This window comes from Seriola dumerili, unplaced genomic scaffold, assembly GCF_002260705.1.
Source record: "Seriola dumerili isolate Sdu_G_001 unplaced genomic scaffold, Sdu_1.0 BDQW01004273.1, whole genome shotgun sequence".
NCBI classification, from domain to species: Eukaryota; Metazoa; Chordata; class Actinopteri; order Carangiformes; family Carangidae; genus Seriola; species Seriola dumerili.
In genome coordinates, this window is record NW_019178528.1 from 243,336 (window position 1) to 271,306 (window position 27,971).

The window sequence follows — 27,971 nt, forward strand, 5'->3', positions numbered from 1 at the left end:
TGTCCTGCCCACACTACTGGTCGTGCCCTGATGGGTACTAGCCATGCCCTGATGGGTGGTATGAAAGATTAAACAATAAGGATGCAAAGAGGATGACATAGGTCTGCATATAAAAATAAGTAACAGTGCATGAAGATTAAGAAACCGGGGTGAAGGGAGGAGGAGGCAGTTATGGGGGCATTTTTTGACATATACTTACTCTTCTGTGTCTCCATGATCGTGGTTTTGTTCTCTTCTTCTTTTTTCTTCCCAGTGTCTTCCTCTCTTTCCTCCTCTTGTAAATTACGGAGAGAGTTTCATCTCAATGGGTTGCACAGGGCCGGGGATGTTATTCTGGGTGGGTTGTTTGAGGTCCATTACACCTCCGTCTTCAGTGAGTGGACATTCACTTCAGAACCACGTCAACCCACCTGCACAGGGTAAGTCTTACATACATACAGGAAAAAGATTTTTCTTGTCTTATCAGAGTCTTCAAGCTATTAAGAAATAACATGTAAGAGTTGTGCTGAGATGTCTTTGAAGTATTGTTATATACATCTTAATCAGATATTGAGATATTTCCACATGTTAAAATGCAGCTCTAAAAAGTAACACATATTAATACAGAATGTTTTGATAATGTGGTGATTTGGGTAAATCTGTTGTAATTTGTGCTCATTTTTAATCGTTAATAGTAACATTATGTGTTTTAGCTTTGACACTCAAGGATTCAGACAGGCCATGATGATGGTCTTTGCTGTTGATGAGATCAACAGAAACTCCAACCTGCTACCAAATATAACTCTGGGATACAGTCTGTATGACAACTGTGGTGCACTTTTTATCGGATTTCGTGCTGCTTTGGTGCTGGCCAGTGGTCAAGAGGAGCAGTTTCTGCTTCAGGAGAACTGTTTAGGGACCCCTCCAGTTGTGGGGATTGTGGGTGATTCCTACTCAACATTTTCTATTGCCACCTCCAATGTGTTAGGCTTATTCAGATTGCCTATGGTGAGTTTAAATTTCTTCTGTGCGTTTAATGGACTGTATACAAATCTATTTCAAATGTGTTGATAACTTTTAAAAAGTGTGTAATATTTCAAATGGGTCAAACAACTTACATGAGATACTGTACACAACCTGTGCTCACACTGTACTGTACGTCTCTTTTCAGGTGAGTCATTTTGCCACATGTTCCTGCCTGAGTGATCGGCAACGGTTTCCATCCTTCTTTAGAACAATTCCAAGTGATGCTTTTCAGGTGAAACTATAAGTTTGGGGTATGAGGAAATACAGTATGTGCTTTGTGCATCAATAATGAAACTTATAGACTGAAATCACAATTCTGAATGATTTCTGATTCTGCTGTGAATCTTACAATGACTGAAACCATGTTTTCTATTCACTTAGGTGCGTGCTATGATTCAGATTCTAAAACGCTTTGGCTGGACTTGGGTAGGTCTGCTGATCAGTGATGACGATTATGGAGTACATGTTGCCCGATCCTTCCAGTCTGACTTGACTAATTCAGGTGGAGGTTGTCTCGCCTACACGGAGATTTTGCCTTGGGGCAATGACCCAGCTGAACTTAGGAGAATTGTGGATGTGATGAAGAAATCAACAGCTCGTGTGGTCATGGTGTTTGCACATGAAATCCACATGTATAAACTAGTGGAGGAGGTGGGTTTCAAAATACCATGTCATTTATGAATCTATGTTCCCTGTTATAGGCTGTCTAGCTCACAAAATATGGCATTATATAAATTATTGACATATTTTTTTGTGTCAACATTTGTTCTCAGAGTTAGATTATAGCAGCTGAAGCATGAAACATAAAGGATAATTAACATAACAGTTATGCCTTTTTCTTCCTCCTGCTGTAGGAAAAGAAAAATGAAAGGAAGCTTTTCATATGTTATCATGGCATAATTGTACACAACTGGGTTCATATGTCAAAAAAACTACGATATTTGTGCCTTAGATGTCTGAGAAAATATTTATTTTATAATACAATATATAGGTGGTGAGGCAGAATGTGACAGGCCTGCAGTGGCTGGCCAGTGAAGCCTGGACATCAGTTGATGTGCTCCAGACGCCTGACTTCATGCCGTACCTGGGTGGAACACTGGGCATTGCCATCCGTCGGGGAGAAATAGCAGGATACAAGGACTTCCTCTTAAGAATACACCCCGACCAACACCACAACAACTATGGAAATAGCATTGTGAGAGTTTAATCTTACAATCTGACCTGTTATTGCTGCAGTTATATGCATTTTTTTGTTAACACTGAATATTTTTTTTTACATTTCAGGTAAATCAGTTTTGGGAAGATATATTTCAGTGTAGATTTTCTCCACCTCCAGTAGATTGGGTGGAAGCTGGAGGAGCATTATGCACTGGACAGGAAGATCTACATAAAGTGGATAGTGAGCTGTTTGATGTTTCTAATCTCAGGCCGGAGTACAACATTTACAAGGCTGTGTATGCTCTGGCGTACGCCCTTGATGACATGCTGCACTGTGAGCCAGGGCGAGGGCCTTTCAGTGGCCACAGCTGTACGAGTTTACAAAGACTGGAGCTATGGCAGGTGAGATATCAATTTACATGCTACCTGTTCATTTCAAAAAACAGCTGCTACACCTAGATATAGAAAAGAGTGCTGCCGCATTGAGCCCTAAAACCCAGAAATAGGTTAGCATTTTTGCACTTTCAGTTCCCTTGTACTGAAGTTGATGGGTTTTTTTAATAGGATATTGTTAGATATTTGAAATAAGGTCTGTGGTTTAACACAAGCTCAAAATATTTTCATGTTTTATTGTACGACATAAAATACATATACTTAAGTAAATACCCCACTTGTGATTTCTTTAAGATTTTACATGTCTTTAAAAAGGCGGTTGGTAACAAGTGGTTAGTGCTACAGAGGTAGTCGGTAACATTAAAAGTCATCACGCTGGATGTGAAAAATTATCTGCTCAATGGTCTTTACAGTCTTGTTTTGTTTATACTCATGCTCTTGCATATTACTAACTTTCTAGGAGGAAAGAAGAAGAAGAGGCAAGCACACTAAATCAAATTGCAACTTGGAAGCTTAGTGGTGGTTAAGTCATGCAACCATGGTGTAGTTTGTTTATAGCCTCACATTCAACATATCATTTTTACTTCTGGTATTGTACTTCAAAAATCATAGAAGTGGTATCCATTTGTGAAATTAGCGTATCATAAACGTTTGACAACCACAGAGATTATTTTCTGCAATAATCCAAAAGCCAATTGAAAGTGTTGAGCTGTAACTTCCAGGTTGACCTATAAAATTCATCATTCCTGCATCACTCTATATAAGAATTAAAAACAATATTTTACTATGACACCAAATAGCAATCCTCATAAAAGGAAAATATTTTTTTCAAATCAGATTCCCATGAGGATGAGTGACAGTCATAATAAATCTATGGTAATCAAGCAATTTATTGTATTTTGGAGAGTAATTTAAACTCTCAGTGATTTATCTTGTGATGTGGCTGCTGTGAAGTACAGTTTGGACTCCAGGACACTGGGACATTAGTGTTGATTTGAAACTAACTGCTCTTAGCCTGGAGCAAAGTTACACTTTAAACGTGACAATTCCAGCATAAAACAAATAAAATGATTGATAGCTACACCTGATCAGATACATATTTGGATGGAGTCATTTACATTCTGTGTTAACATTCTTCTTGTGTTGTTTTCTCTCACCCACTTGAAGCTGGTGTATTATTTGGATAGAGTAAACTTCACCACACCAGTTGGGGATCAAGTGTCATTTGATGCAAATGGCGATGCCTTGCCAATATATGACGTCATGAACTGGCTGTGGCTCCCAGATGGCACAGCAAAGATTCAGAATGTGGGTGAAGTTAAAGAGTTGCCCAAAGGTGAAGAACTCACACTTCATGAGGACAGAATTTTCTGGAACTTTGAATCTAAACAGGTTACTCCTGCTTATTGATTTTACTGTTTTATGCCTAATGATAACATTGAATACTGTAGAACATGAGAGATGTTTCACTTTCATTTTTTCCTTCACAATCCTGATACCTGAACTTGTTTATTGACCGATACTGAGTACTGGTTCGATAACATTACATTGACAAAAAAAATTTAACAGTTGTATATATATAATCAATCCCTATAGCCACCCAGGTCAATTTGCAGTGAGAGCTGCCCACCAGGTACTCGGATGGCCAGAAAGAAGGGGCAACCTGTGTGCTGTTTTGACTGCATCCCATGTTCTGAGGGAAAGATCAGCAATGAAACAGGTTGGTGTATAAATAAAGGCCCCTCACTGTTTGGTAGAAAAAAAAAGCAACTGGCAGGATTCCATGTGTGTTGCAGGTGAAACTGTATCCCCTAATAGTAGGGGAGGATGTAATCTGGCAAGGAAAAGGACTGAAGAGCATAGAAAATTGTCCATTCCAAATAGGAAAAATAGCAAATAAAATAAATATTATTGACATTTCACATTTTCCCTCTTTTTGTCAGACTCCATGGAGTGCACAAGTTGTCCAGTGGATTTCTGGTCCAACCCCCAGCGTGACTACTGTGTCCCCAAGAAAACAGAGTTCCTCTCCTACCATGAGCCTCTGGGAATCTGCTTGACAGCCACCTCATTGCTGGGCACATTTATCTGTGCTGTCATCCTGGGCATCTTCATCTATCATCGCAGCACACCCATGGTGCGTGCCAACAATTCGGAACTCAGTTTCCTGCTGTTGGTGTCACTTAAACTATGTTTCCTGTGCTCACTGCTGTTCATTGGACGACCCAGACTGTGGACATGTCAGCTGAGACATGCAGCGTTTGGGATCAGCTTTGTGCTTTGTGTCTCATGCATCCTGGTGAAAACCATGGTGGTTCTGGCTGTGTTCAAGGCCTCTAAGCCAGGAGGTGGAGCCAGTCTGAAGTGGTTTGGTGCTGTGCAGCAGAGAGGGACAGTTCTGGTTCTTACTTCTATTCAGGCAGCAATCTGTACTGCCTGGCTTGTCTCTGCCTCACCAGTGCCTAACAAAAACACTCAATACCACAATGACAAGATAGTTTATGAGTGTGTAGTTGGGTCCACAATTGGTTTTGCAGTGTTACTGGGCTACATTGGCTTCCTGGCTATCCTCAGCTTCCTGTTAGCTTTCCTGGCAAGGAATCTTCCAGACAACTTCAATGAGGCCAAATTCATCACTTTCAGCATGCTGATCTTCTGTGCTGTGTGGGTGGCCTTTATCCCTGCTTATGTCAATTCCCCAGGCAAATATGCAGATGCAGTGGAGGTATTTGCCATCCTGGCCTCCAGTTTTGGCCTCTTGGTGGCGCTGTTTGGACCCAAATGTTACATAATTTTGTTGAGACCAGAGAGGAACACAAAGAAAGCAATCATGGGCCGAGCCACCCCAAAGACATAAAGTAGCACTCATGATATTGTCTGTATTTTATTAATATGCACAATGCATAATCTGCTCATACGTGAGCCACATTAAAGGAAACTTCTACATAAAAGAAAGGAGAACAAAACAAGAAGGAATAAAGCTGTTAATCAAAAATGGAGTCCTCAACATTATTGTTATATTGCCTGATCATTACCTTTTCCCTGCTATATGATGGACATGAAAATGTGACTCTGTGAGGTAGCTATTCTACCATTAAAAATGTTTTTATACTTTTATTCCACCTGCCATACGCTTGGCACTAGTAGTGCACTTACTCTTCATCTTGGCCTTCCAGTGCATTACTATAACCCCAGAGGGCAAATGGAAATTGTAGTCAAACTACAAGAGTAGAAAAGGCTAGAAATTCCTGTAAGAACCGCAACATGCCAGTTGTAGGGCATACAAAAAACAAATATCATCACGTTTAACATCATTTAATGATCATGTGGACACTTTCACCGGGGTTGTTACCTCACTCTGATTAGCACTGGAAAAATGAGGCTGAGCAGAGGGAACCTGTGCAACAATATGTCTGGCCATGAACAAGCTAGTATGTTCATTACCAGCACAGCATACTCATTTCTCAATGAGTAAAGCAGAGGTTTGTCCAATGCAAAGAGATCTTCAAAGGCCCATCCAAATCTCTTCCACTCTCGATGGAGTACCCTTAAGTGTGTACAAGGAGATAAAAGGAAAACATTAAGATTTAAAAGTCATTGTTGGTTAGTATAAAGAAGATTATTGATGACAATGTGTTGATGCACGGTCAGCAGATCTTGATACACAACTACCATTATTGATCTTGCTGGAATTATGCTGGTAAAACACTGCCTGTGTGGAGTTTGTGTTGCGGCTGTTTCGCTACCCTGCTCTCGCACTTGAATGTCGGATTTCTTTTCACTATAACTTAATTTCTGAAACTAAAATAGTTTTAAAAATATATTTGTATTTTTTCATGTCTGAGTCACATTCAGATTCAGCCAAGACATTGAAACTAGTGAAAGGTCCCAATTTTATCTAAGGGCACTGATTTTGTTGCACAACAAACTCCTCTGATTTTTACATTGGCTTTTGGATGATTGGAGAAAATAAGTTCTGACAAACAAAAGTTTGTCACACATTTTGTTCAGTTGTTCAATGAGCACAGATGCCTCAAGTAAAATGTTAATGTTAGGCAACAACGTGACCACTACTATTTTTTTTGCAAAAGCAGGACGAGGCTGTCAAAGCGGACTGGTGGGTAGATATTTGTTAGCAAGCAGACTTTTAAGAGACATATAAGCTTAAGGAAATCACTACTGGGGCATTTACTGACGTATTTTGTGACACAGAATTAAACATGGAGCTTGTTAACCACGTGTAACGGGGATACCTTTAGGACCTTGAGGAAGATTATTTAGGGGAAAACGGAAGTAGCGCTCTCTTTCTCTCACTCTCTCTCCTACCTGTCATTGGCCGGCGAAGTGCTGCGTGGTGCAGACAACAGCACGAAGGACGCCAAATTTGTTTTGCGGTAGGCAAATATTATCGTAATATCATATGCCATCAATCACCTCAATCGGGCTATGAAAGAAAACACTCAAATCATCAATGTGTTTTTTATTTCTATCATAGTTCCCAGTCATCTGATCAATCTGCTTGTTACACATAAATTGCAAACCCGAAGTGGAGGGTGTGATTGTAAGTCACGGTTACACAGTTTGATAAATATCAGTTAATATCAGTTAGTCAAACAAGGTGTTCAGTGTATATTCTTTTTTTCCTTTAGTATTGGGCGTCGTGATACTAAGCAGGTTGCAGCACTGGGCACTAAAAGGAGTTAAAGGTAGGCCTACAGCATATTGAGTTGATAATTAAATGAAAACACTGTTCCTAAAATATGTCTGGCCAAAGTTAGATATTATATTTATTTTTAATGGGATTGTCTGAGAGTGTAACATTGACTCACTGTTTTTTCCCATGTGAAGGATTCGCTGGGGTTATGGGCCTTTTGCTGTATTCTAATTTTTTTTGTTGTTTTCTTTTTTCAATTTCTATTTAAACTGGGCATTGTGCAATATTTGATGATGGCCACTGTGCAATCCTTGAGCCATAGCTTAAATAATTGTGATTGATTGAGGCTTCATATAAATTCAGAGACCCCCTATTTGTTGCTCATAGTTTGATGTGATTGCAGTGTTTTTCTGCCTGTTGTCCTGGGTGTGAGAGTGTGTGTGATTTTGAGTGGCAGTGTATTTTTATGAACCCTATTTTGCTCTCTTGGGAGGGTGGTTGGGGTCCTGAGTATTAGCAACTGTTTAACTTTCACTGTGTAATTTTGCTATTTATATCAAGTCAGTATCAGTTTCCATTTGGCTATTCTACCTTAATGTTGGCCAGTTATTGTACAATTTTTATAACTACTGTGCAGCTCTAGCCTGCTGTAGTACCTTCTTTTTAATATCTGTCTTACATTGTGCAAGGCATTGAATAAAGTCTCTATTCAATTTTGAAGTTCCGGCCTCCTGTCCTGTTTATCCTGGACACTTACTTGTTTGCGTGGCTTGGTGGCTGAAGAAATAATTATATTAATCACTCCACTCATGCTTATTTCAGGCATCTACCAACGAAAAACCCATTCAAAAAACAAACATGAATACTGCCCGGTATAAAATGCTAACTTATTTCCTGGTTTCAGGACTCATTCATGCAACACTCTATAGTTGTGTCCCAAATCAAGACTGGTTACATCACTGTAACTTGACTAGGCTGTCCCATTACGAAGGCTCCCTCAAATGCGGACAAGAAATGCAGCCTTCCCTATCCTGGGCAATGAAGACTCCAACAGGTGGATCCTTCTCTGCCCATACTATCCCAAGATTTGCTGCACGGTGGTAAGGATTACACTTTTAAATACACTGCTCAAAAAAATTGATGGAACATTTATCATCACAATATAAGACCAAGCGAGTTAAACTTCAGGGACATCAACCTGTCCATTTAGGAAGCACAAGTGATTATGAATCAGTTTCAACTGCTTTGGTGCAAATGAAAGTGACAACAGGTGCAATGTAGAGGCAAAAACAAGACAACCCCCATTGTACATGTGGTGGCCACAGACAGTTGCTCTCTCCTTATCCTTCCTGACTGATTCTTCTCTAGTTTTATGTTTTGCTACTGTCCTTGTCACTACTGCTCCATTGTGTGAGGAGGAACAGGATGAGCACTGCCAGAGTCCTACAAAATGACCTCCATTAGGCTACTGGTGTTCATGATTCTGACCAAACTGTCAGAAACAGACTCCATGAGGATGGCATGAGGGCCCGCCATTCTCTAGTGGGACCTGTGCTCATAGCCCAGCACCGTGCAGCTTGATTGACATTCGCCAGAGAACACCAGAATTAGCAGGTCTGCCATTGGTGCCCTGTTCTCTTCACAGATGAGAGCAGGTTCACAATGAGCACATGTGACAGGTGTGAAAGAGTCTGGAGTCGCCGCGGTGAACTTAATGCTGCCTGTAACATAATCTAGCATGACCAGTTTGGCGGAGGGTCAGTGATGGTCTGGGGAAGCATGTCCTTGAAGGGTCGCACAGACCTCCATGTCATAGCCAACGGTACACTGACAGCTGTTAGGTACTGGGATGAAATCCTCAGAGCAATTGTCAGTCCTTATGCTGGTGCAGTGGGCCCTGGGTTCCTCCTGGTGCAGGACAATGACTGGCCTCATGTGGCCAGAGTGTGCAGGCAGTTCCTGGATGATGAAGGCATTGATGACATTGACTGGCCCTCACATTCCCCTGACCTAAATTCAATTGAGGACCTATGGGACGCTATGTATCGGTGCATCCGACGCCGCCGAATACCGCCACAGACTGTCCAGAAGCTCACTGATGCCCTGATCCAGGTCTGGGAGGAGATCCCACAGGACACCATCCGCCAACTCATCAGGGGCATGCCCAGACGTTGTTGGGAGTGCATACAGGCACGCGGGGGCCATACACACTACTGAGTCACATAATGAGTTGCTGTGATGAATTTCATGCAAGTTGGATCAGCCTGTGATTTCAGTTTTTAACCTAGATTTTCGGTGTGATTGTGAATCCAGCCCTCAATGGGTTGATGATTTTGGTTTCCATTGACCGTTGTTATGTAATTTTGTTCTCAACAAATTAGACAATGTACATCAGTATAGATTTTCAACTTGAATAATTCGTTCATCAAGATCCGATGTGTGATTTGAGTGTTCCCTTAATTTTTTTGAGCAGTGTATTACGCTTCAGCTCAGTTTGAACAGCTAACAGTACGACTGTTAAAAAAAACCAAGGGACTTAAAACTGCAAGTTCTTTGTGAAGAAAAAAAAAGTCACATGATCAGGTCAAGATATCTAGGCAACAGGAGTGTCGCTTTGTGATGCAACAGTGATGGTGAGGCTATTGACACAATGCGACAGGCCAGACTGTCATGTTTCAGTTCGAACTTTGGGGTCTATGCTGCTATAAAGATGCGACTGCGTCTTCGATAGGATGCGCCACCTGATTTGGGACTTATTTCTCAATGAGGAAGTTAGTGTAAATGTTCTTCCAGACCCTTTTCAGAGTTGTTGTTGATGTTTTATGTGGGAGAAAGAAAATATTAATCATAGCAGAGTATTTTTACATAGTTTAAAATGTGTCTGGAGGGGAACTTTAAACTTTACAAACTGTACTCTTAGTGTTGACAAAATGTTATCTTTGCTGTATTTTGTTTTTCTCTATCTTTGATCTCTGCTGTACTTTCAGAGTTTTCTCTTTTGTGTATTTGGTGCAAAAGAAATGATTCAGTCATTCAATTCAACATAATTCTTTGTTTGAGAGGCAGAAACTCCAGAGGAGGTCCAACTTCAAAATAGCAAAAGCATTAAGACTTCAAACATTACAATGATTAACAGGATATACAGTACATACATGATGGCATCATGAAATTCTGTGTCAGATAATTTGATATGTATGTGCCCTCCCCCCACATAGCTACCCATGCCCTGATGGGCGGTGTGGAAGTATGATGAAAATCACTGAAGGACATGACATTACCCTGCATATAAAATCAAGTAACCCGTGCATGAAGATGAGAAACGGGTGCTGGAAGGATGGCAGTGATGGGGGCAAATCTAAACACATTTTCTTTATTGTATGTTTACTTGATGTTGCTTTTGTTCTCTTCTACCTTTTTCACATCTGAGTCCTCCTCTCTTTTCTCAACTTGTAAATTAAGGAGACAATTTTATCTGAATGGGATGCACAAGCCTGGTGATGTGATTCTGGGTGGGTTGTTTGAAGTGCACTACACCTCTGTCTTCCCTGAGCTGACATTCACCTCTGAGCCAAATCAGCTCAGCTGCCGAGGGTAAGTCTGTACTCCTGTAGCATAAAAGTCTTATATCAAGCATATTACTCCTAGATGGTTAATAGTGACATATTTTGTGCCAGCTTTGACCCTCCAGGGTTCAGACATGCCATGACCATGGCCTTTGCTATTGATGAGATCAACAAAAACTCCAACCTGCTACCTAATGTGACTCTGGGATACAGTCTCTATGATAACTGTGCCACACTTGTAATTGGATTCAGTGCTGCATTATCATTGGCCAGTGGTCGAGAGGAGCAGTTTCTGTTTCAGGAGACCTGTTTGGGGACCCCTCCAATCTTGGGGATCGTGGGTGATTCCTTCTCAACGTTTTCTATTGCCACCTCTGATGTGATAGGTTTATTCAGATTGCCCATTGTAAGTTTCCTCTCTTCAGTCTTAGCTGTGCTTTTGATGTGCTTTATCTAACTGAATGTCAATAACTCAAATGTTAAAGTGGTAGGATATGTACATTGCATCTCAGCTTGAGCTTCTCCAACAAGCCTTTATTTGGTAAGCAGTGACCTTTTTATTTTAGATTTTAAAATGATGAATTGTTAAAATAGGTTAAATCTTTTAAATGATCCTACTGACTTGCATGAGAAGCAAAACCTCTGTGCAAACTGTATGTTTCTTCATAGGTGAGTTATTTTGCCACGTGTTCCTGCCTGAGTGATCGCCAAAGGTTTCCATCCTTCTTTAGAACAATACCAAGTGATGCTTTTCAGGTGAAACTCCCCTCTATTATCATATATGTTGTAAGGAAGTCTAGTTAGCTTCAAAAATTTCTCCTATCAAACAAAAGTAGTGTATTTGCTTTGTGCATTATTAATGAAACATGGATTTAGAAGAGAGAGCACAATGGGAACAATTGATTGTTATTTTACTGTGAGAGATGAATAGGTAACAACATGTGCAATAATCCCTCCTCTCTCTATTCACTTAGGTGCGTGCTATGATTCAGATTCTAAAACGCTTTGGCTGGACATGGGCAGGTCTGCTGGTCAGTGATGATGATTATGGACTCCACGTTTCTCGATCCTTTCAATCTGACTTGGCTCAGTCTGGTGGAGGTTGTCTGGCCTACACAGAGATTTTGCCTTGGGGTGACAACCCAGCTGAACTTAGGAGAATTGTGAATGTGATGAAGAAGTCCACAGCTCGTGTGGTCATTGTGTTTGCACATCAGATACATATGATCCAACTGATGGAAGAGGTATCTATCTATCTGCTTATTATCTACCTACTGCCTTCATCATAGATTTAATTATGTTAAGTTTTTTAAAGTAATAACACTGGAGAAAAATATTGTAATCTCCACAGTGAAAAAGAATTGACTCAGTTTACGAGCTGGTGTAGCACATCTGTGAATATTTCGCAAACCAAACTCAAAATAAGCCAAAATCTTTGGTCATGGTCTCATGAGTTGTATGTGTATATAATAAAATGCATTGCACAGGTGGTGAGGCAGAATGTGACAGGCCTGCAGTGGATGGCCAGTGAAGCCTGGACAGCAGCTGCTGTGCTACAGACCCCCCACCTCATGCCGTACCTGGGTGGAACACTGGGCATTGCCATCCGTCGAGGAGAAATACCAGGACTCAGGGATTTTCTGTCAGGAATACGTCCTGACTTCCATGACAACAATAACAATGGAAATAGCTTGGTAAGATTAAAATCATATATTCAGAATAAGACTTACAAATTATAAAATATTGTTATTTCTGCTAAGACTTCCAATACATTTCAGGTGATGCAGTTTTGGGAATACACATTTCAGTGTAGATTTGCTCCAGCTCCAGCAGGCTGGATAGAAGCTGGAGGAGCATTATGTACTGGAGATGAAGACTTAGAGAATGTGGAGACTGAGTTTTTGGATGTTTCTAATCTCAGGCCGGAGTACAATATTTACAAGGCTGTGTATGCTCTGGCGTACGCCCTTGATGACATGCTGCTGTGTGAGCCAGGGAGAGGGCCTTTCAGCGGCCACAGCTGTGCCACTTTGAAAACACTGGAGCCATGGCAGGTGAGATATAAATTTACACTCCACCTGTTTAGCTTTTGAAAACTGCTTTACCACTTGAGGTGTGTCCTGGAATAGATTTGGGGAAAAGAATACATCATTAACTGAGGCATCAGTAGCCCCAGTACATTTAAATCTCATTATTTTAGAGTAAAGCACCAAACCTTTAATCCCAGTAGTTGGAAGACAACATTGTAAAAGACTTAAAGGCAACAGTGGCTGATCAGATTTTCATGTTTTTAGTGCAATATATTTGATCACTAACATGACTAAATCCAGCAAATCTATCACACAGAACATCTGAAATTATATAATCAATCAAGGACAGTACATTTTTCCGCAGTCTCACAGTATTTATGTTTTGTTTAATTTATCTCACCCCGTTGTAGCTTATGTATTACTTGGAAAAGGTCAACTTCACCACACCATTTGGTGATCAAGTGTCATTTGATGGGAACGGCGATGCCTTACCGATATATGATATCATGAACTGGCTGTGGCTCCCTGATGGACGAACAAAGGTTCAGAATGTCGGGGTCGTTAAGAAGTCTCCCTTCAAAGGTGAAGAACTCACACTTCATGAAGACAAAATCTTCTGGAACTTTGACTCTAAACAGGTTACATATGTTTATTTTTGTTTATGCCTTAGTATTGTATGACACATGATATCAGCATCAAATGATTTACAATAACTGTTATATAACTCTTACAATCCCTACAGCCCCCCCGGTCAGCATGCAGTGAGAGCTGTCCTCCTGGCACCCGAATGGCCAGAAAGAAGGGGGAGCCTGTTTGCTGTTTTGACTGTGTCCCTTGTTCTGAGGGAATGTTCAGCAATGAAACAGGTTGGTGTCAGGCTAATGTTATTATATTCAATGATATGATATATCATCGAATATCAATTTGCATTCAGGAATCTTCTCCTTCTTGGTGAGCGGCGACGTAGACATATGCGCCCCACTGTAGGATCATGGGTACAATTCCTGGCGGGGATATTCAAGTATAAAGTGTGTGTGTGTGTTATGCCCATCTAAAGTAGACAGCAGCAGATTGTAGAGACAATGGCCATAAAAAATAATAACTTAAAATTGGCATCAAAAGGTAAAAACTGTAAATAAGAAAATTGCAGAAAAAAAGAGAATTTTTCCTTTTTCATAGACTCCATGGAGTGCATCAGTTGCCCAGAGGATTTCTGGTCCAGCCCCCAGCGTGACCACTGTGTTCCCAAGAAAACAGAGTTCCTCTCCTACCATGAGCCTCTGGGTATCTGCTTGACAGTCACCTCATTGCTGGGCACATTTATCTGTGCTGTTGTCCTGGGCATCTTCATCTATCATCGCAGCACACCCATGGTGCGTGCCAACAATTCAGAACTCAGTTTCCTGCTCTTGGTGTCACTTAAACTATGTTTCCTTTGTTCACTGCTGTTTATCGGTCGCCCCAGACTGTGGACATGCCAGCTGAGACATGCAGCATTTGGGATCAGCTTTGTGCTTTGTGTCTCATGCATCCTGGTGAAAACCATGGTGGTTCTGGCTGTGTTCAAGGCCTCTAAGCCAGGAGGTGGAGCCAGTCTGAAGTGGTTTGGTGCTGTGCAGCAGAGAGGGACAGTTCTGGTTCTTACTTCTGTTCAAGCAGCAATCTGCATTGCCTGGCTTGTCTCTTCCTCACCAGCTCCTCATAAAAACACCCAATACCACAATGACAAGATAGTTTATGAGTGTGTCATCGGGTCCACGATCGGTTTTGCAGTGTTACTTGGTTATATTGGCTTACTGGCGGTCCTCAGCTTCCTGTTAGCTTTTCTGGCAAGGAATCTTCCAGACAACTTCAATGAGGCCAAACTCATCACTTTCAGCATGCTGATCTTCTGTGCTGTGTGGGTGGCCTTTGTCCCTGCTTATATCAGCTCACCAGGCAAATATGCAGATGCAGTGGAGGTATTTGCCATCCTGGCCTCTAGTTTTGGCCTCTTGGAGGCGCTGTTTGGACCCAAATGTTACATAATCCTCCTGAGACCAGAGAGAAACACAAAGAAAGCTATTATGGGTCGAGGAACCAGTAAAACATAAAAAAGTAAACATCAATTAGTTGCATTCCTTTATTTTAAAATCTATTCATCTGCTAATGAAATGACACAATAAGTAACTCCCCTGACATAATTACAAAATGACCTATGAGAGATAAATAAACTTTTAAAAACTGAGTTTTCTAGTGTTTGTGTCATTTCATTGCCTGTTCTGCCTGATTACATTACTGGGAGTTTTTCAAATACATAAGGACACTGTAAGACACTAAAGTTGTTAATAAATCATGTCAATAGATAAATTAAAACACAATATTTATGTTCATTTATTCATTAATTTATTTGGTTACTTTGAGTACACATTTGTACACCTTCAGTTTAATTGAGAAAGAGTTGTACTGTTTGACATTTGAACATTTTTCTTTTATTTAGATTGAATTTCAGTGCCCCCAAAATTTAAGTCACAGCCCATTCACAAAAAGACCTGGTAAACAGGGCAACCTTGGTGAATACCATTGTTAATTACTATTCTTGCAAGAAGTTGAAGAGCAGTATGTCAGGATCATTTTGAAATATATCTTTGTAATAAAACAACTCAATACCACCATGGAAGTTATTTGATTCATTGCATCCCTTTGTGAACAACATTCAGACCAAATTATCATTTGAATTGCTTTCAATGTGTCATCTGTAGTAAAAAGTATATGAATGTAACTGGATAGCATGTCTTTGCTTTTGCTTCTGCTGAACATCTAGCTCCCTCTGTAGATTTACCAGGATGGTACACATGACTTTTCATCTCTCCATTTGTTCCCCTAAAATAACTGGAAATTGTCTTATTTCCATTTTAACACTACCCAATACTTAACAAATTACAAGTTTAGGCCTCCAGTTTTCACTGAATAAGAATTTCAACTCATACTCAAAAAGAAGAGTTTTTTTTCTTTAGTTTCAAGTAGCATGCATTACCATTTCCATCTGACTGCTATGGTCCACTGCTTAGCCTATTGCTTTCTTTGCTGTTATGGCCTTGTGATTGTTTATTTTTCAGTTCCACTAATTGATTGTCTGACACTCCTGTGGGTCTGAGCTATGAAGCACAGTTGTCATATTAACAAACATCTCCAGAAGAAAGAGAGATTTCTAACCTGATTCTAGTATTTTAGACACAGAAAGTCAAAATAGGCTTTTGATTCTCAAAGCAAATGTTTATGAACATGAAAGTGATTTTAAAAAATTTACAACATGGTATATATTTGTGCTGATGCGGCATACACCAATCATCCACTACATTAAAACCAATTACTAGTTTTAATGTTGATGTGCTTAGTATTTTGAAATGTGTATTAAGCCCATCCCCCACCACTGCCCATGCCTTGATGGGTGGTGAACAATTAAACAATGACGAAAGAGGATTACATAGCCCTGCATATAAAATTAAGTACCCTGTGCATAAAGATTAGATACAGGGGTGAAGGAAGGAGGGCAGTTATGAGGGCCTTTCTTGTCAGACATTTGCTTTTGTGTGTCTCTCGGATTTTCATTTCTACCTCTTTGTTCTTCTCTGAATCTTTCTTTCTTTCTCCATCTTGTAAATTACGGAGGCAATTTAATCTTAATGGGATTCACAGGGCTGGCAATGTAATTCTGGGCGGGCTGTTTGAAGTCCACTACAGCTCTGTCTTTCCAGAGCTGACATTCACCTCAGAGCCACATCAGCCCAGCTGCCGAGGGTAAGTCTAACAGACATAAGAGATTATTATTGATACTTTATAAGATTTAATTAAGACTGACATTTTGTGTATTAGCTTTGACCCTCCAGGGTTCAGACATGCCATGACCATGGCCTTTGCTATTGATGAGATCAACAAAAACTCCACTCTGCTACCTAATGTGACTCTGGGATACAGTCTTTATGACAACTGTGCTACACTTGGTATTGGGTTCAGTGCTGCATTATCATTGGCTAGTGGTCGAGAGGAGCAGTTTCTGCCTCAGGAGAACTGTTTAGGGAGCCCTCCAGTCCTGGGGATCGTGGGTGATCCCTTCTCAACATTTTCTATTGCCACCTCCAATGTTCTGGGCTTATTCAAACTTCCTATTGTAAGTCTCCTGTCTTTAATTGTCTTTAATATTAAGTATTTTCATCGAATATAAATGGTCAAAATAGGTCAAATATGCTGAATATCTCTACTAACTTGCACAAGATGTGCACGACCTGTGTGCATGATATGTGTCTCATTGTAGGTGAGTTATTTTGCCACATGTTCGTGCCTGAGTGATCGGCAAAGGTTTCCATCCTTCTTCAGAACAATCCCAAGTGATGCTTTCCAGGTGAAACACTATTCATAAAATAAGACCTGCATATATGTCTCCAGTAAGGTAAAGCAAACTTAAAAATGAGTATTGCCAGTTAAATACATCTTGTGTGCCTAGAATGTATTTACTTTGTACATAATTAATGAAATTACCAAACAAAGCAACAAATGTCAAGTAAAAGAATATTCAAGCCTATAAACTGATCCCGCCTCTCTCTATTCACTTATAGGTGCGTGCTATGATTCAGATTCTAAAACGCTTTGGCTGGACTTGGGCAGGTCTTCTGGTCAGTGATGATGATTATGGACACCATGTTTCCAGATCCTTCCAATCTGACTTGGCTCAGTCTGGTGGAGGTTGTCTGGCCTACTCAGAGATTTTGCCTTGGGGCACTGATCCGAATGAATATAAGAGGATTGTGGATGTGATGACAAAATCAACAGCTCGTGTGGTCATTGTGTTTGCACATCAGATGCACATGATTCAACTCATGGAAGAGGTTGGGAGATGAAAATACATTTGTATTCATAAATCCAAAGCCTGACTATAAAATGTTTTCATCTTCCCTTGAAACTAAATTTACTTGTGAATTTCTAATTAACCATATTTGGTTAATTAAAAATTGATTAGTACTTCTGTGACTCATTTGGAATTGGGATTTGGGAACCTTGGTGTGGCAAAACTATGTATTTTTACCCATCATAAACCCATGCAACATTTAGTCTTATATTTATGCTTTTCTGTAGACCTATGTTCAACATTTACTAATCCTATATGCTATTTATGCTTTACTTTTTTTACTTTAACTGTTGTTTTGGAGCATAGATCAAAATACCAAGATTTAAATGAATTAATCAATTATTATAAGGTTTTGATGTAATTTAGTGTATTATACAATGTAGACTGTAATTGTTTCACAGACATCTGAAAAAGACTGTTGTTATACAATGCACAGGTTGTGAGGAAGAATGTTACGGGCCTGCAGTGGATTGCCAGTGAAGCCTGGACATTAGTTGATGGACTTCATACTCCTGCTTTCATGCCATATTTGGGTGGCACACTTGGCATTGCTATCCGTCGTGGAAAGATACCAGGGCTCAGGGAGTTCCTATTGAGAATTAATCCTGAACAACATCACAGCAATGACTATGAAAATAGCATGGTAAGAGTTTAATCTTCCAGTCTTTTGACAAATTACAAGAATGATATATTGTTATAACCTCTTAACGTCATTTTTTTAAATGTATTTCAGGTGAAGCAGTTTTGGGAATACACTTTTCATTGTAGATTTGCTCCACCTCCAGCAGATTGGGTGGAGGCTGATGGAGCACTATGCACTGGACAGGAAGATCTAGAGAATGTGGAGACTGAGTTCTTGGATGTGTCAGAGCTCAGGCCAGAGTACAACATTTACAAGGCTGTGTATGCTCTGGCATACGCCCTTGATGACATGCTGCGCTGTGAGCCAGGGCGAGGGCCTTTCAGCAGCCACAGCTGTGCCACTTTGCAAACACTGGAGCCATGGCAGGTGTGATATAAATTTACACTCCATCTGTATATTTTTTTTAATCAGATGCTACATGTTGAGGGAACCTGCTAAATGCAGTTTTGTGAGAGTAAAATAATGTGAGAAACGACATTACATTAAGTGGATATCAGTATTTCCGCTATTAACTTAATGTTTTTTTTTTAAAGAAAATATTGAATCCTTGAAATAGCAGGAAATAAAATTGTTTGCTTGTTTGTTTAACCATGATAATTAACCACTAAAATATATTAATTAAACAAACTGAAATTCAGGGTGTTTCAGTGCTTAATGGAGAACATATTTTGCCAATTCTTCAACCTAAACGACCACATAGGTCATTTGTCCCTATACTCTGATACTTCCCATACAAGTGTGTCCTTATTAGGAGATATGCCACAGATAAACAGAAACCATTTTATGTTATGACAATGCTATGGTAAAGGTTTGGTTAGGTGTGACACAAAAACGACTTGGGTAGGTTTAGGGAAAGGTTTTGGGTTAAAATAAGTGCTTTTTTACAATTAGAGCACCTTTGACGTCATGGTTTCAATACAAAACGTGGTTAATGTTGTGGAACAGTCATTGGTACAAGAAACAGCGGCCTCCTATGCTTAAGTCCGATGTTTTCAACACCCATCCATCCACCACCCTATTCACTTCAGTCACTTAGGTCTTTTTGGGTCACATTACGCGACGCTAGATGTCGCTTGACAATTAAACACAACTATTGGTCATAATAAGGTGAAAGTCTTTCAGATTTGTAAAATTTTCTACACCCCTAATTTGAAGACTAGAATGACTAAATACAGAAAGCCTTGCACGTAGAACTTTTACCCAACCAAGAACAAAGTACATTATGAGCCTGTTGACTTTATCTCTCCAATTTGTAGCTTATGTATTACTTGGAAAAGGTCAACTTCACCACACCATTTGGTGATCAAGTGTCATTTGATGAGAATGGTGATGCCTTACCAATATATGATATCATGAATTGGCTGTGGCTCTCTGATGGAAGGACAAAGGTTCAAAGTGTGGGTGAAGTTAAGAAGTCTCCCTTCAAAGGTGAAGAACTCACACTTCATAAAGACAAAATCTTCTGGAACTTTGAAAACAAAGAGGTTACTTCTCCTTATTGTTGCACTTGCTTTAGAATTACATACATTAAAAGCATCACATGATATAGAATAACAGATATTTTACTATTGTTCCCTTACAGCCACCAAAGTCAGTTTGCAGTGAAACCTGCCCCCCAGGTACCCGTATGGCAAGGAAAAGGGGACAACCTGTGTGCTGTTTTGACTGCATCCCTTGTTCTGAGGGAAAGATCAGCAACAAAACTGGTTGGTATCCATTACAGAATTTTTGATTTGCTGTGGAGTATTAACTTGTGTTAAGTAACCCCTGTGGATGTCCAGTTGGTGTTCAGGACAACATATGCCCATTACTGTAGTAAACCAGAGGGCATGTTTGGCAATGGTGCCCAATTGCAAATAACAGGTGGGAGGGATGATATCTTTGATGCTGCAATAGCAACTCTTAAGAGTTGAAAAGAAGTAGGAAAATGCGAAATGAAAATTATACTCTGCCCTATTTTCATAGACTCCATGGAGTGCACAAGTTGTCCAGAGGATTTCTGGTCCAGCCCCCAGCGTGACCACTGTGTCCTGAAGAAAACAGAGTTCCTCTCCTACCATGAGCCTCTGGGTATTTGTTTGACAACAACTTCATTGCTGGGCACATTTATCTGTGCTGTTGTTCTGGGCATCTTCATCTATCATCGCAGCACACCCATGGTGCGTGCCAACAATTCAGAACTCAGTTTCCTGCTTTTGGTGTCACTTAAACTATGTTTCCTGTGTTCACTGCTGTTTATCGGCCGACCCAGACTATGGACATGCCAGCTGAGACATGCAGCTTTTGGCATCAGCTTTGTGCTTTGTGTTTCATGCATCCTGGTGAAAACCATGGTGGTTCTGGCTGTGTTCAAGGCCTCCAAACCAGGAGGTGGAGCCAAACTTAAGTGGTTTGGTGCTGTGCAGCAGAGAGGGACAGTTCTGGTGCTGACATGCATTCAGGCAGCGATCTGCACTTGTTGGATTGTTTCTGCCTCACCAGCACCTCATAAAAATACCGAATACCACAATGACAAGATAGTTTATGAGTGTGTAGTTGGCTCCACAGTTGGTTTTGCAGTGTTACTGGGCTATATAGGGTTACTGGCTATCCTCAGCTTCCTGTTAGCTTTCCTGGCAAGGAATCTTCCAGACAACTTCAATGAGGCCAAATTCATCACTTTCAGCATGCTGATCTTCTGTGCTGTGTGGGTGGCCTTTGTCCCTGCTTATGTCAATTCCCCAGGCAAATATGCAGATGCAGTAGAGGTATTTGCCATCCTGGCCTCCAGTTTTGGCCTCTTGGTGGCGCTGTTTGGACCCAAATGCTACATAATCCTGCTAAGACCAGAGAGAAACACTAAGAAAGCTATCATGGGTCGAGGAAACACAAAGTCATAAAGTAAATATCATCCAGTTTCCATCCAGCCTATGTTTTAAATTCATTCATCTGCTCCCAAAATGACACACAATAAATAACCTCTTTAGATATAAATCTTCCCTGACATAATGGCAAAAATATCCCATGATATATTAATAAAGTTTTAAAAATTATTTTTTGTATTCTTTGTTTCTTTACTATTTTTTTGTGTGTCTTTGTCAGGATTAAGCAAAAACTACTGAACCAATTTGTACCACATCCATTCAATTTTCGGTCAAACCTGGAACATTTACAATGAATTAGAATTTCTTTTCTCTATATTCTGGTGTATCTTGTTTGACATTGGCCTTGGCAGATGTCTGCACGCTTTGAGTGTCATTCTAGTGCTGCATTCATTCAGTTGTGATCTGCCCTTTAAATAGCCAACATATAACTTATTTTTAAACCTGAGAAACATTCTACTCCACCTTTCTGGGGTACATTGTAGAGATTGGGCAGATTAAGACAGACCCAGAGAAGATATAGAAGATATAAGATGTTTCAGAGTGGCCACAGCCCACCACCAGGAAAGAACTGCAGAGAGTTCTTCTGCACCACTTGCTAAAGTAACATCCTCCTCCATTCCATGGGTACTGATACTTGGGTTGGGTTGGCCTTTCACGAGCTGAAGTGAAGAGGAACTTCAGCTGCAGTCCTGGTGCAACCTGATCCCTCATGACAATTTATTGTTGAGGTAGTCACATCTGATACTTGGGTTGGGTCTGTCCTCTCTCAGCACTTGGATCAAAAGCTTCGTCCCTGTGCCTTCTTTTCATGTCGTCTCTCTCCTGCTAGAAGGAATCATGATGTTGGCAATCCTGAGCTGCTGGCAACGAAACTCGCTTGGAGACATTGGCACAGAACAGGCTTTTGTGGTTTGGACTGCTCATAACAATCTAGCCTACATCCAAACTGCCAAACAAACTCCTTTCAAGCCTGCTGGGCCTCATGTTTAACAGATTTAATTTCATACTTACCTATCCTCCAGGGGCCCAGAATGTTAAGCCTGATGCCCTATCTCGCCAGCGTGACAAGGAAGCAGACCCCAGCCCAGACACTATTATCCCTCCAACCTGTGTGGTAGCAGATGCGACCTGGAATATTTCATCTGCATTATGAGATTCTCAGCAACATCAGCCAGACCTTGGTAACCATCTGTTTGTCCCAGATTCTTTTCGCTCCCACCCAGGAATGAAATGAACTCTGACGCTGCTTAAGAGACACTTATGGTGGCCCACTACGGAGATGGACACTCTGGCCTATGTTGCAACGTAGTCATCTCATCGCCCTCCTCCTGGTCTACAATGTCCGCTTCCTGTCCCAAGGGCATTGGGAGTCGGCTCTTCAATCTGTCATGGCCTCCAACGCCTCTGCTTGGAGTATTCATCTGCCATTGATAGAATACACTCATAATTCCCCAACTGCACTGTGAAAGGGATGTGCCCATTAACAGCATCTTTGGGATATCAAACACCTCTATTCCATTTCCAGAAGAATAAGTTGGCGGCACCCATACCGCAGCACCATCTTCACCGCTGTCAGAAACTCTGGAGGGGATACCCGCTCAGCTTTTCTTTGCTTAGTTGAGAACAATAAGCATATAACACATGGATATTGGATTGTATGCACCCACCTGCATACACAGAAGATTACCAAGTGCAACTTTTACACGTTCGGATTGAAACATAGTTAGATACATAGTTAGATAGATAGTTCCATAGCTGTGCCATACCATAGCTAAAAAAATTGCCATAGCGGCACCATTCCTGTCCAAAACGTCATAGAGTATGATCCACACTTTACAAAAAGACATTGTGGAACTACCGCACAAGCATAAATAAACCAAGTTTTATTGAAAAAATAGAATTACATGAATGTGTAATACCAAAGTAATGAAAATAAGAGTAAAAAACAAGAGGATGAACCTTGCTCAACTGAGAAGAGGATTAAAACAACAGACTCATGCTATGTAATTGATTATGATCCCCAGATATTTGAAAAATGTCTTCAAATACTTAAGACTCTAAAGCATTCATTTTCATGGGATAAACATCAAAGTAATTTACAAAATTTAAAATTTGATTTATGCCTTATATTTGTCAAAACTTTCTGATGTGTTTTAGATGTTCTACTAACATAATTAAGTTGATGCGTGTGTGTGTGTTGTGTCCTGCCCTCATAGCGCATGCCCTGATGGGTGTTGTGAAAGATTAAACAATGACAGAATACATGCAAATGGGATGACATAGCTCTGCATATAAAACCTAGAACCCTTACATGCAGAATAGAAACAAGTGTGAAGAGAGGAGGGACGTTATGGGGGGTTTTCTTGACATTTATTTGCTTTTGTGTGTCTACCGTATCTTGTTTTTTTGCTTGTCCTCCTCTTTATGCTCCGTGTCTTCCTCTCTACTTTCATCTTGTAAATTACGGAGAAAGTTTCATCTGAATGGAATGCACAAACCTGGCGATGTGGTTCTGGGTGGGCTGTTTGAGGTCCACTACACCTCTGTCTTCCCTGAGTGGACATTTACCTCAGAGCCACAACAGCCCAGCTGTAAAGGGTAAGTTTCAAGCACATGCAGCAGACAGCATGAGCATGTGGAAATTCTGCTTTGTGTATTCATGATAAGGAAGAAAATGTCACTATGATGAAATGCTAATGAAGTGAGTAATGTAACATTTGGTGACAGTTATGGTGATACTTTTAAAATAATTTATACAAGTGAGTAATATGTTGTCAACATAGGTAAAATTCTCTCTCTCTCTCTCTCTCGATATATATATAATTTTTTCGAGTGAAATAATATGTTTTAATGATTACCATTTTATTTTATATGTTAGCTTTGACATTCTAGGGTTCAGACATGCCATGACCATGGCCTTTGCTATTGATGAGATCAACAAGGACTCCAATCTGCTACATAATGTGACTCTTGGATACAGTCTCTATGATAACTGTGCCACACTTGTAATTGGATTCAGTGGTGCCCTATCACTGGCCAGTGGTCGAGAGGAGCAGTTTCTGCTTCAGGAGAACTGTTTAGGGAGCCCTCCAGTTCTAGGAATTGTGGGTGATTCCTACTCAACATTTACTATTGCAATCTCCAATGTGCTAGGTTTATTCAAGTTGCCAATTGTGAGTTTCCTATCTTCTATCTTTTGAATTTTTTTTATTCTTAAATTCTTTAATTAAATCATTGTCATATTTAATTGTGATAGATAAATATTTTGTCTGGGTTTGACTTGCATGAGAAAAGTAATATGAGTGCATTCTGCATGTTTCTTTATAGGTGAGTTATTATGCCACGTGTTCCTGCCTTACTGATCGGCAAAGATTTCCTTCCTTCTTTAGAACAATTCCAAGTGATGCTTTTCAGGTGAAACACTATTACCAAGTTATCCCTGATGACACAAACATTTTCTTTTTTCCTGGATAGGGTCACATAATGTGATTCTATTATGAAATGTCTATATGTAATATCACTTATACAAGTTACATTAATTGAAGTTTGAGTGAGATTTAATTTTAAAAGAATATATTAGTGTGTGCACTTAACTCTTCTCACCATTGTATCCACATACTGTAGGTGCGTGCTATGATTCAGATCCTAAAACACTTTGGCTGGACATGGGTAGGTCTGCTGGTCAGTGATGATGATTATGGACTCCATGTTGCCCAGTCCTTGCAGTCTGACCTGGCTCAGTCTGGTGGAGGTTGTCTGGCCTACCTAGAGGTGTTGCCCTGGGACAGTGACCCAAGTGAACTCAAGAGGATTGTATATTTGATAAAGACATCAACAGCTCGTGTAGTCATGGTTTTTGCACACGACATGCACTTGATTCCACTAATGGAAGAGGTTGGAATTCAAATATAATTTGAAAATGCATGATTTTAAGAAATGTAACATTATGACTTATTTTTCTTCTTTATTTGTTTGTCAAAACCAAAATTTACAAACCAAACTCCTCTCAATTATAGTCAGTGTCAAACAAACACAGTTTTCTACAACAGCAAATTTCAGATCCAGTTGAATCTTCATCAGGTCAAAATGTTTGAAAATGTCTGGTAATGTTACCTGAAGTTTCAGCTGGATGAAAACATTGCTTGAAATATTTGAAATTTATTGTAAATGATTCTAGTAATTACATTAAATGATTTATATTAAAAAGAGAAGCGTACAACAAACAGCTTTTTGTGACTGTTTGAAGCTTTACAAAGGCACTTTTTTGCATTTTCAACCCACCCATGATGCTTAAAAAAATGTTGCTACTTTAATTCACTTAATAATTGAATTTTTTTTAAATCTAGGTTGCAATATGCAGAACCCATGTTAAATGGGCATGTTGGACTTCATACTGTGCACTGTTTTAAGTCCAAAATAATTAATTTCATATAATACAATACACAGGTGGTGAGACAGGATGTGACAGGCCGGCAGTGGATAGCCAGTGAAGCCTGGACAGCAGCTGCTGTGCTCCAGACCCCCCACCTCATGCCATATTTGGGTGGAACACTGGGAATTGCCATCCGTCGAGGAGAAATACCAGGACTCAGGGAATTCATGTTACAAATACGTCCTGACCAATATGACAATGACAGCTATGGAAATAACTTTGTAAGAATTAAATTAGAAACTAAGTTTGTTATAAAATACATAATAAATAACAATAGTATATGCTGAATTTTCTGTTAATGATGGTATTTTAATATACTGTATTTCAGGTGAGGCAGTTTTGGGAATACACATTTCAGTGTAGATTTGCACCACCTCCAGCAGGTTGGATAGAAGCTGGAGGAGCATTATGCACTGGACATGAAGATCTAGAGAATGTGGAGACTGAGCTCTTGGATCTTTCTAACCTCAGGCCAGAGTACAATATTTACAAGGCTGTGTATGCTCTGGCGTATGCCCTTGATAACATACTTCAGTGTGAGCCAGGGAGAGGGCCTTTCAGCGGGAACAGGTGTGCTACTTTGCAAACACTGGAGCCATGGCAGGTGAGATATGAATTTACACTCCCCTTTTTTTTTTTCTTTTTTTTTGCAAAGCTGCTATACCATTAAGTACTTAAATGAGTACACTTTTGTGAAGTGGAATTAAAACAGTTAGGCCAAACACCATTCTGAATTTCAGGGTGTCTCAATACTTAAAACAAACAAAAGCAATTAAACGTAGAGAGATGAAAATGGTATGATTTTGTTGCAAAGAGGGATAAATCTCTTTTTGGAAGGAGCCAAACTGTCTTTTTTGTTTCTATCATCCATTTGTAGCTTGTACATTATTTGCAAAAGGTCAACTTCACCACACCATTTGGTGATCAAGTGTCATTTGATGAGAATGGTGATGTCTTACCAATCTATCATATCATGAACTGGCTGTGGCTCCCTGACGGACGAACTAAAGTTCAGAATGTGGGTGAAGTTAAGAAATCAGCCTTCAAAGGTGAAGAACTCACACTTGATGAAGATAAAATCTTCTGGAATTTTGAAATCAAAGAGGTTACTTCTAATTTTTCCAACACCTCTCTTTTTTGGACTGTAATTCTTACAAGTGTAAAATAACACTGAATGACATGTTTATTTTTCTCCCTACAGCCCCCCCGGTCAGTGTGCAGTGAGAGCTGTCCTCCTGGTACCCGCATGGCCAGAAAGAAGGGGGAACCTGAGTGTTGTTTTGACTGCATCCCTTGTTCTGAGGGAAAGATCAGCAATAAAAGTGGTGAGTGTTCATGTTTTAATATTTTTAGTTTACTCAGGGGATTTTATATACTTCATAGCAGGAATGTATTTCACCATCTTCCTCTGTATTTAAGACTCCATGGAGTGCACAAGTTGCCCAGAGGATTTCTGGTCCAACACCCAGCGTGACCACTGTGTCCCTAAGAAAACAGAGTTCCTCTCCTACCATGAGCCTCTGGGAATTTGTTTGACAACAACTTCATTGCTGGGCACATTTATCTGTGCTGTTGTTCTGGGCATCTTCATCTATCATCGCAGAACACCCATGGTGCGTGCCAACAATTCAGAACTCAGTTTCTTGCTTTTGGTGTCACTTAAACTATGTTTCCTGTGTTCACTGCTGTTTATCGGTCGTCCCAGACTATGGACATGTCAGCTGAGACATGCAGCATTTGGGATCAGCTTTGTGCTTTGTGTCTCATGCATCCTGGTTAAAACCATGGTGGTTCTTGCTGTGTTCAAGGCCTCCAAGCCAGGAGGTGGAGCCAGTCTGAAGTGGTTTGGTGCTGTGCAGCAGAGAGGGACGGTTTTGGCGCTTACATGCATTCAAGCAGCAATCTGCACTTGTTGGATTGTCTCTTCCTCTCCAGCACCTCATAAAAACACCGAATACCACAATGACAAGATAGTTTATGAGTGTGTAGTTGGCTCCACGATCGGTTTTGCAGTTTTACTTGGTTATATTGGCGTACTGGCTATCCTCAGCTTCCTGTTAGCTTTTCTGGCAAGAAATCTTCCAGACAACTTCAATGAGGCCAAATTCATCACTTTCAGCATGCTGATCTTCTGTGCTGTGTGGGTGGCCTTTGTCCCTGCTTATGTCAACTCCCCAGGCAAATATGCCGATGCAGTGGAGGTATTTGCCATCCTGGCTTCCAGTTTTGGCCTCTTGGTGGCGCTGTTTGGACCCAAATGTTACATAATCCTGCTGAGACCAGAGAGAAATACAAAGAATGCCATTATGGGTAGAGGAACCTCTAAGTCATAAAAGCACAAGAT

The 27,971-nt window shown here is 40.3% G+C and overlaps 3 protein-coding genes across 3 annotated transcripts; all 3 read left to right on the plus strand.

Moving 5' to 3' along the window:
• Positions 1 to 726: 726 nt before the first annotated feature.
• Positions 727 to 14,896, plus strand: LOC111239772. Its single transcript, XM_022769679.1, has 17 exons — positions 727 to 987; positions 1,151 to 1,237; positions 1,387 to 1,656; positions 1,997 to 2,200; positions 2,290 to 2,565; positions 3,724 to 3,948; positions 4,153 to 4,276; positions 4,500 to 5,411; positions 10,552 to 10,801; positions 10,885 to 11,179; positions 11,443 to 11,529; positions 11,748 to 12,017; positions 12,261 to 12,467; positions 12,561 to 12,827; positions 13,214 to 13,441; positions 13,546 to 13,669; positions 13,983 to 14,896. The coding sequence occupies exons 1-17, from the start codon at positions 727 to 729 to the stop codon at positions 14,894 to 14,896; spliced, it is 5,001 nt and encodes a 1,666-aa protein (XP_022625400.1).
• A 1,460-nt stretch (positions 14,897 to 16,356) lies between these two features.
• LOC111239758 (extracellular calcium-sensing receptor-like) lies at positions 16,357 to 21,210 on the plus strand. Its single transcript, XM_022769664.1, has 9 exons — positions 16,357 to 16,583; positions 16,659 to 16,953; positions 17,098 to 17,184; positions 17,399 to 17,668; positions 18,125 to 18,337; positions 18,428 to 18,697; positions 19,588 to 19,815; positions 19,914 to 20,037; positions 20,297 to 21,210. The coding sequence occupies exons 2-9, from the start codon at positions 16,687 to 16,689 to the stop codon at positions 21,208 to 21,210; spliced, it is 2,373 nt and encodes a 790-aa protein (XP_022625385.1). The 5' UTR covers positions 16,357 to 16,583; positions 16,659 to 16,686.
• A 2,377-nt stretch (positions 21,211 to 23,587) lies between these two features.
• LOC111239759 (extracellular calcium-sensing receptor-like) lies at positions 23,588 to 27,960 on the plus strand. Its single transcript, XM_022769665.1, has 9 exons — positions 23,588 to 23,793; positions 24,074 to 24,368; positions 24,523 to 24,609; positions 24,820 to 25,089; positions 25,642 to 25,848; positions 25,956 to 26,231; positions 26,505 to 26,732; positions 26,829 to 26,952; positions 27,047 to 27,960. The coding sequence occupies exons 1-9, from the start codon at positions 23,684 to 23,686 to the stop codon at positions 27,958 to 27,960; spliced, it is 2,511 nt and encodes an 836-aa protein (XP_022625386.1). The 5' UTR covers positions 23,588 to 23,683.
• The last annotated feature ends 11 nt before the right edge of the window (positions 27,961 to 27,971 follow it).

Excerpts from the sequence above, each read along its gene's own strand:
- LOC111239772 (XM_022769679.1), top strand. The coding sequence starts at position 727 with ATGGTCTTTGCTGTTGATGAGATCAACAGAAACTCCAACCTGCTACCA. Across the intron at positions 2,566-3,723 it reads AAAGACTGGAGCTATGGCAG|CTGGTGTATTATTTGGATAG; the intron begins GTGAGATATCAA and ends ACCCACTTGAAG. Across the intron at positions 13,670-13,982 it reads AATGTTCAGCAATGAAACAG|ACTCCATGGAGTGCATCAGT; the intron begins GTTGGTGTCAGG and ends CCTTTTTCATAG.
- LOC111239758 (XM_022769664.1), top strand. The coding sequence starts at position 16,687 with ATGACCATGGCCTTTGCTATTGATGAGATCAACAAAAACTCCACTCTG. Across the intron at positions 18,698-19,587 it reads AAACACTGGAGCCATGGCAG|CTTATGTATTACTTGGAAAA; the intron begins GTGTGATATAAA and ends TCCAATTTGTAG. Across the intron at positions 20,038-20,296 it reads AAAGATCAGCAACAAAACTG|ACTCCATGGAGTGCACAAGT; the intron begins GTTGGTATCCAT and ends CTATTTTCATAG.
- LOC111239759 (XM_022769665.1), top strand. The coding sequence starts at position 23,684 with ATGCACAAACCTGGCGATGTGGTTCTGGGTGGGCTGTTTGAGGTCCAC. Across the intron at positions 24,610-24,819 it reads TTCCAAGTGATGCTTTTCAG|GTGCGTGCTATGATTCAGAT; the intron begins GTGAAACACTAT and ends CACATACTGTAG. Across the intron at positions 26,953-27,046 it reads AAAGATCAGCAATAAAAGTG|ACTCCATGGAGTGCACAAGT; the intron begins GTGAGTGTTCAT and ends TCTGTATTTAAG.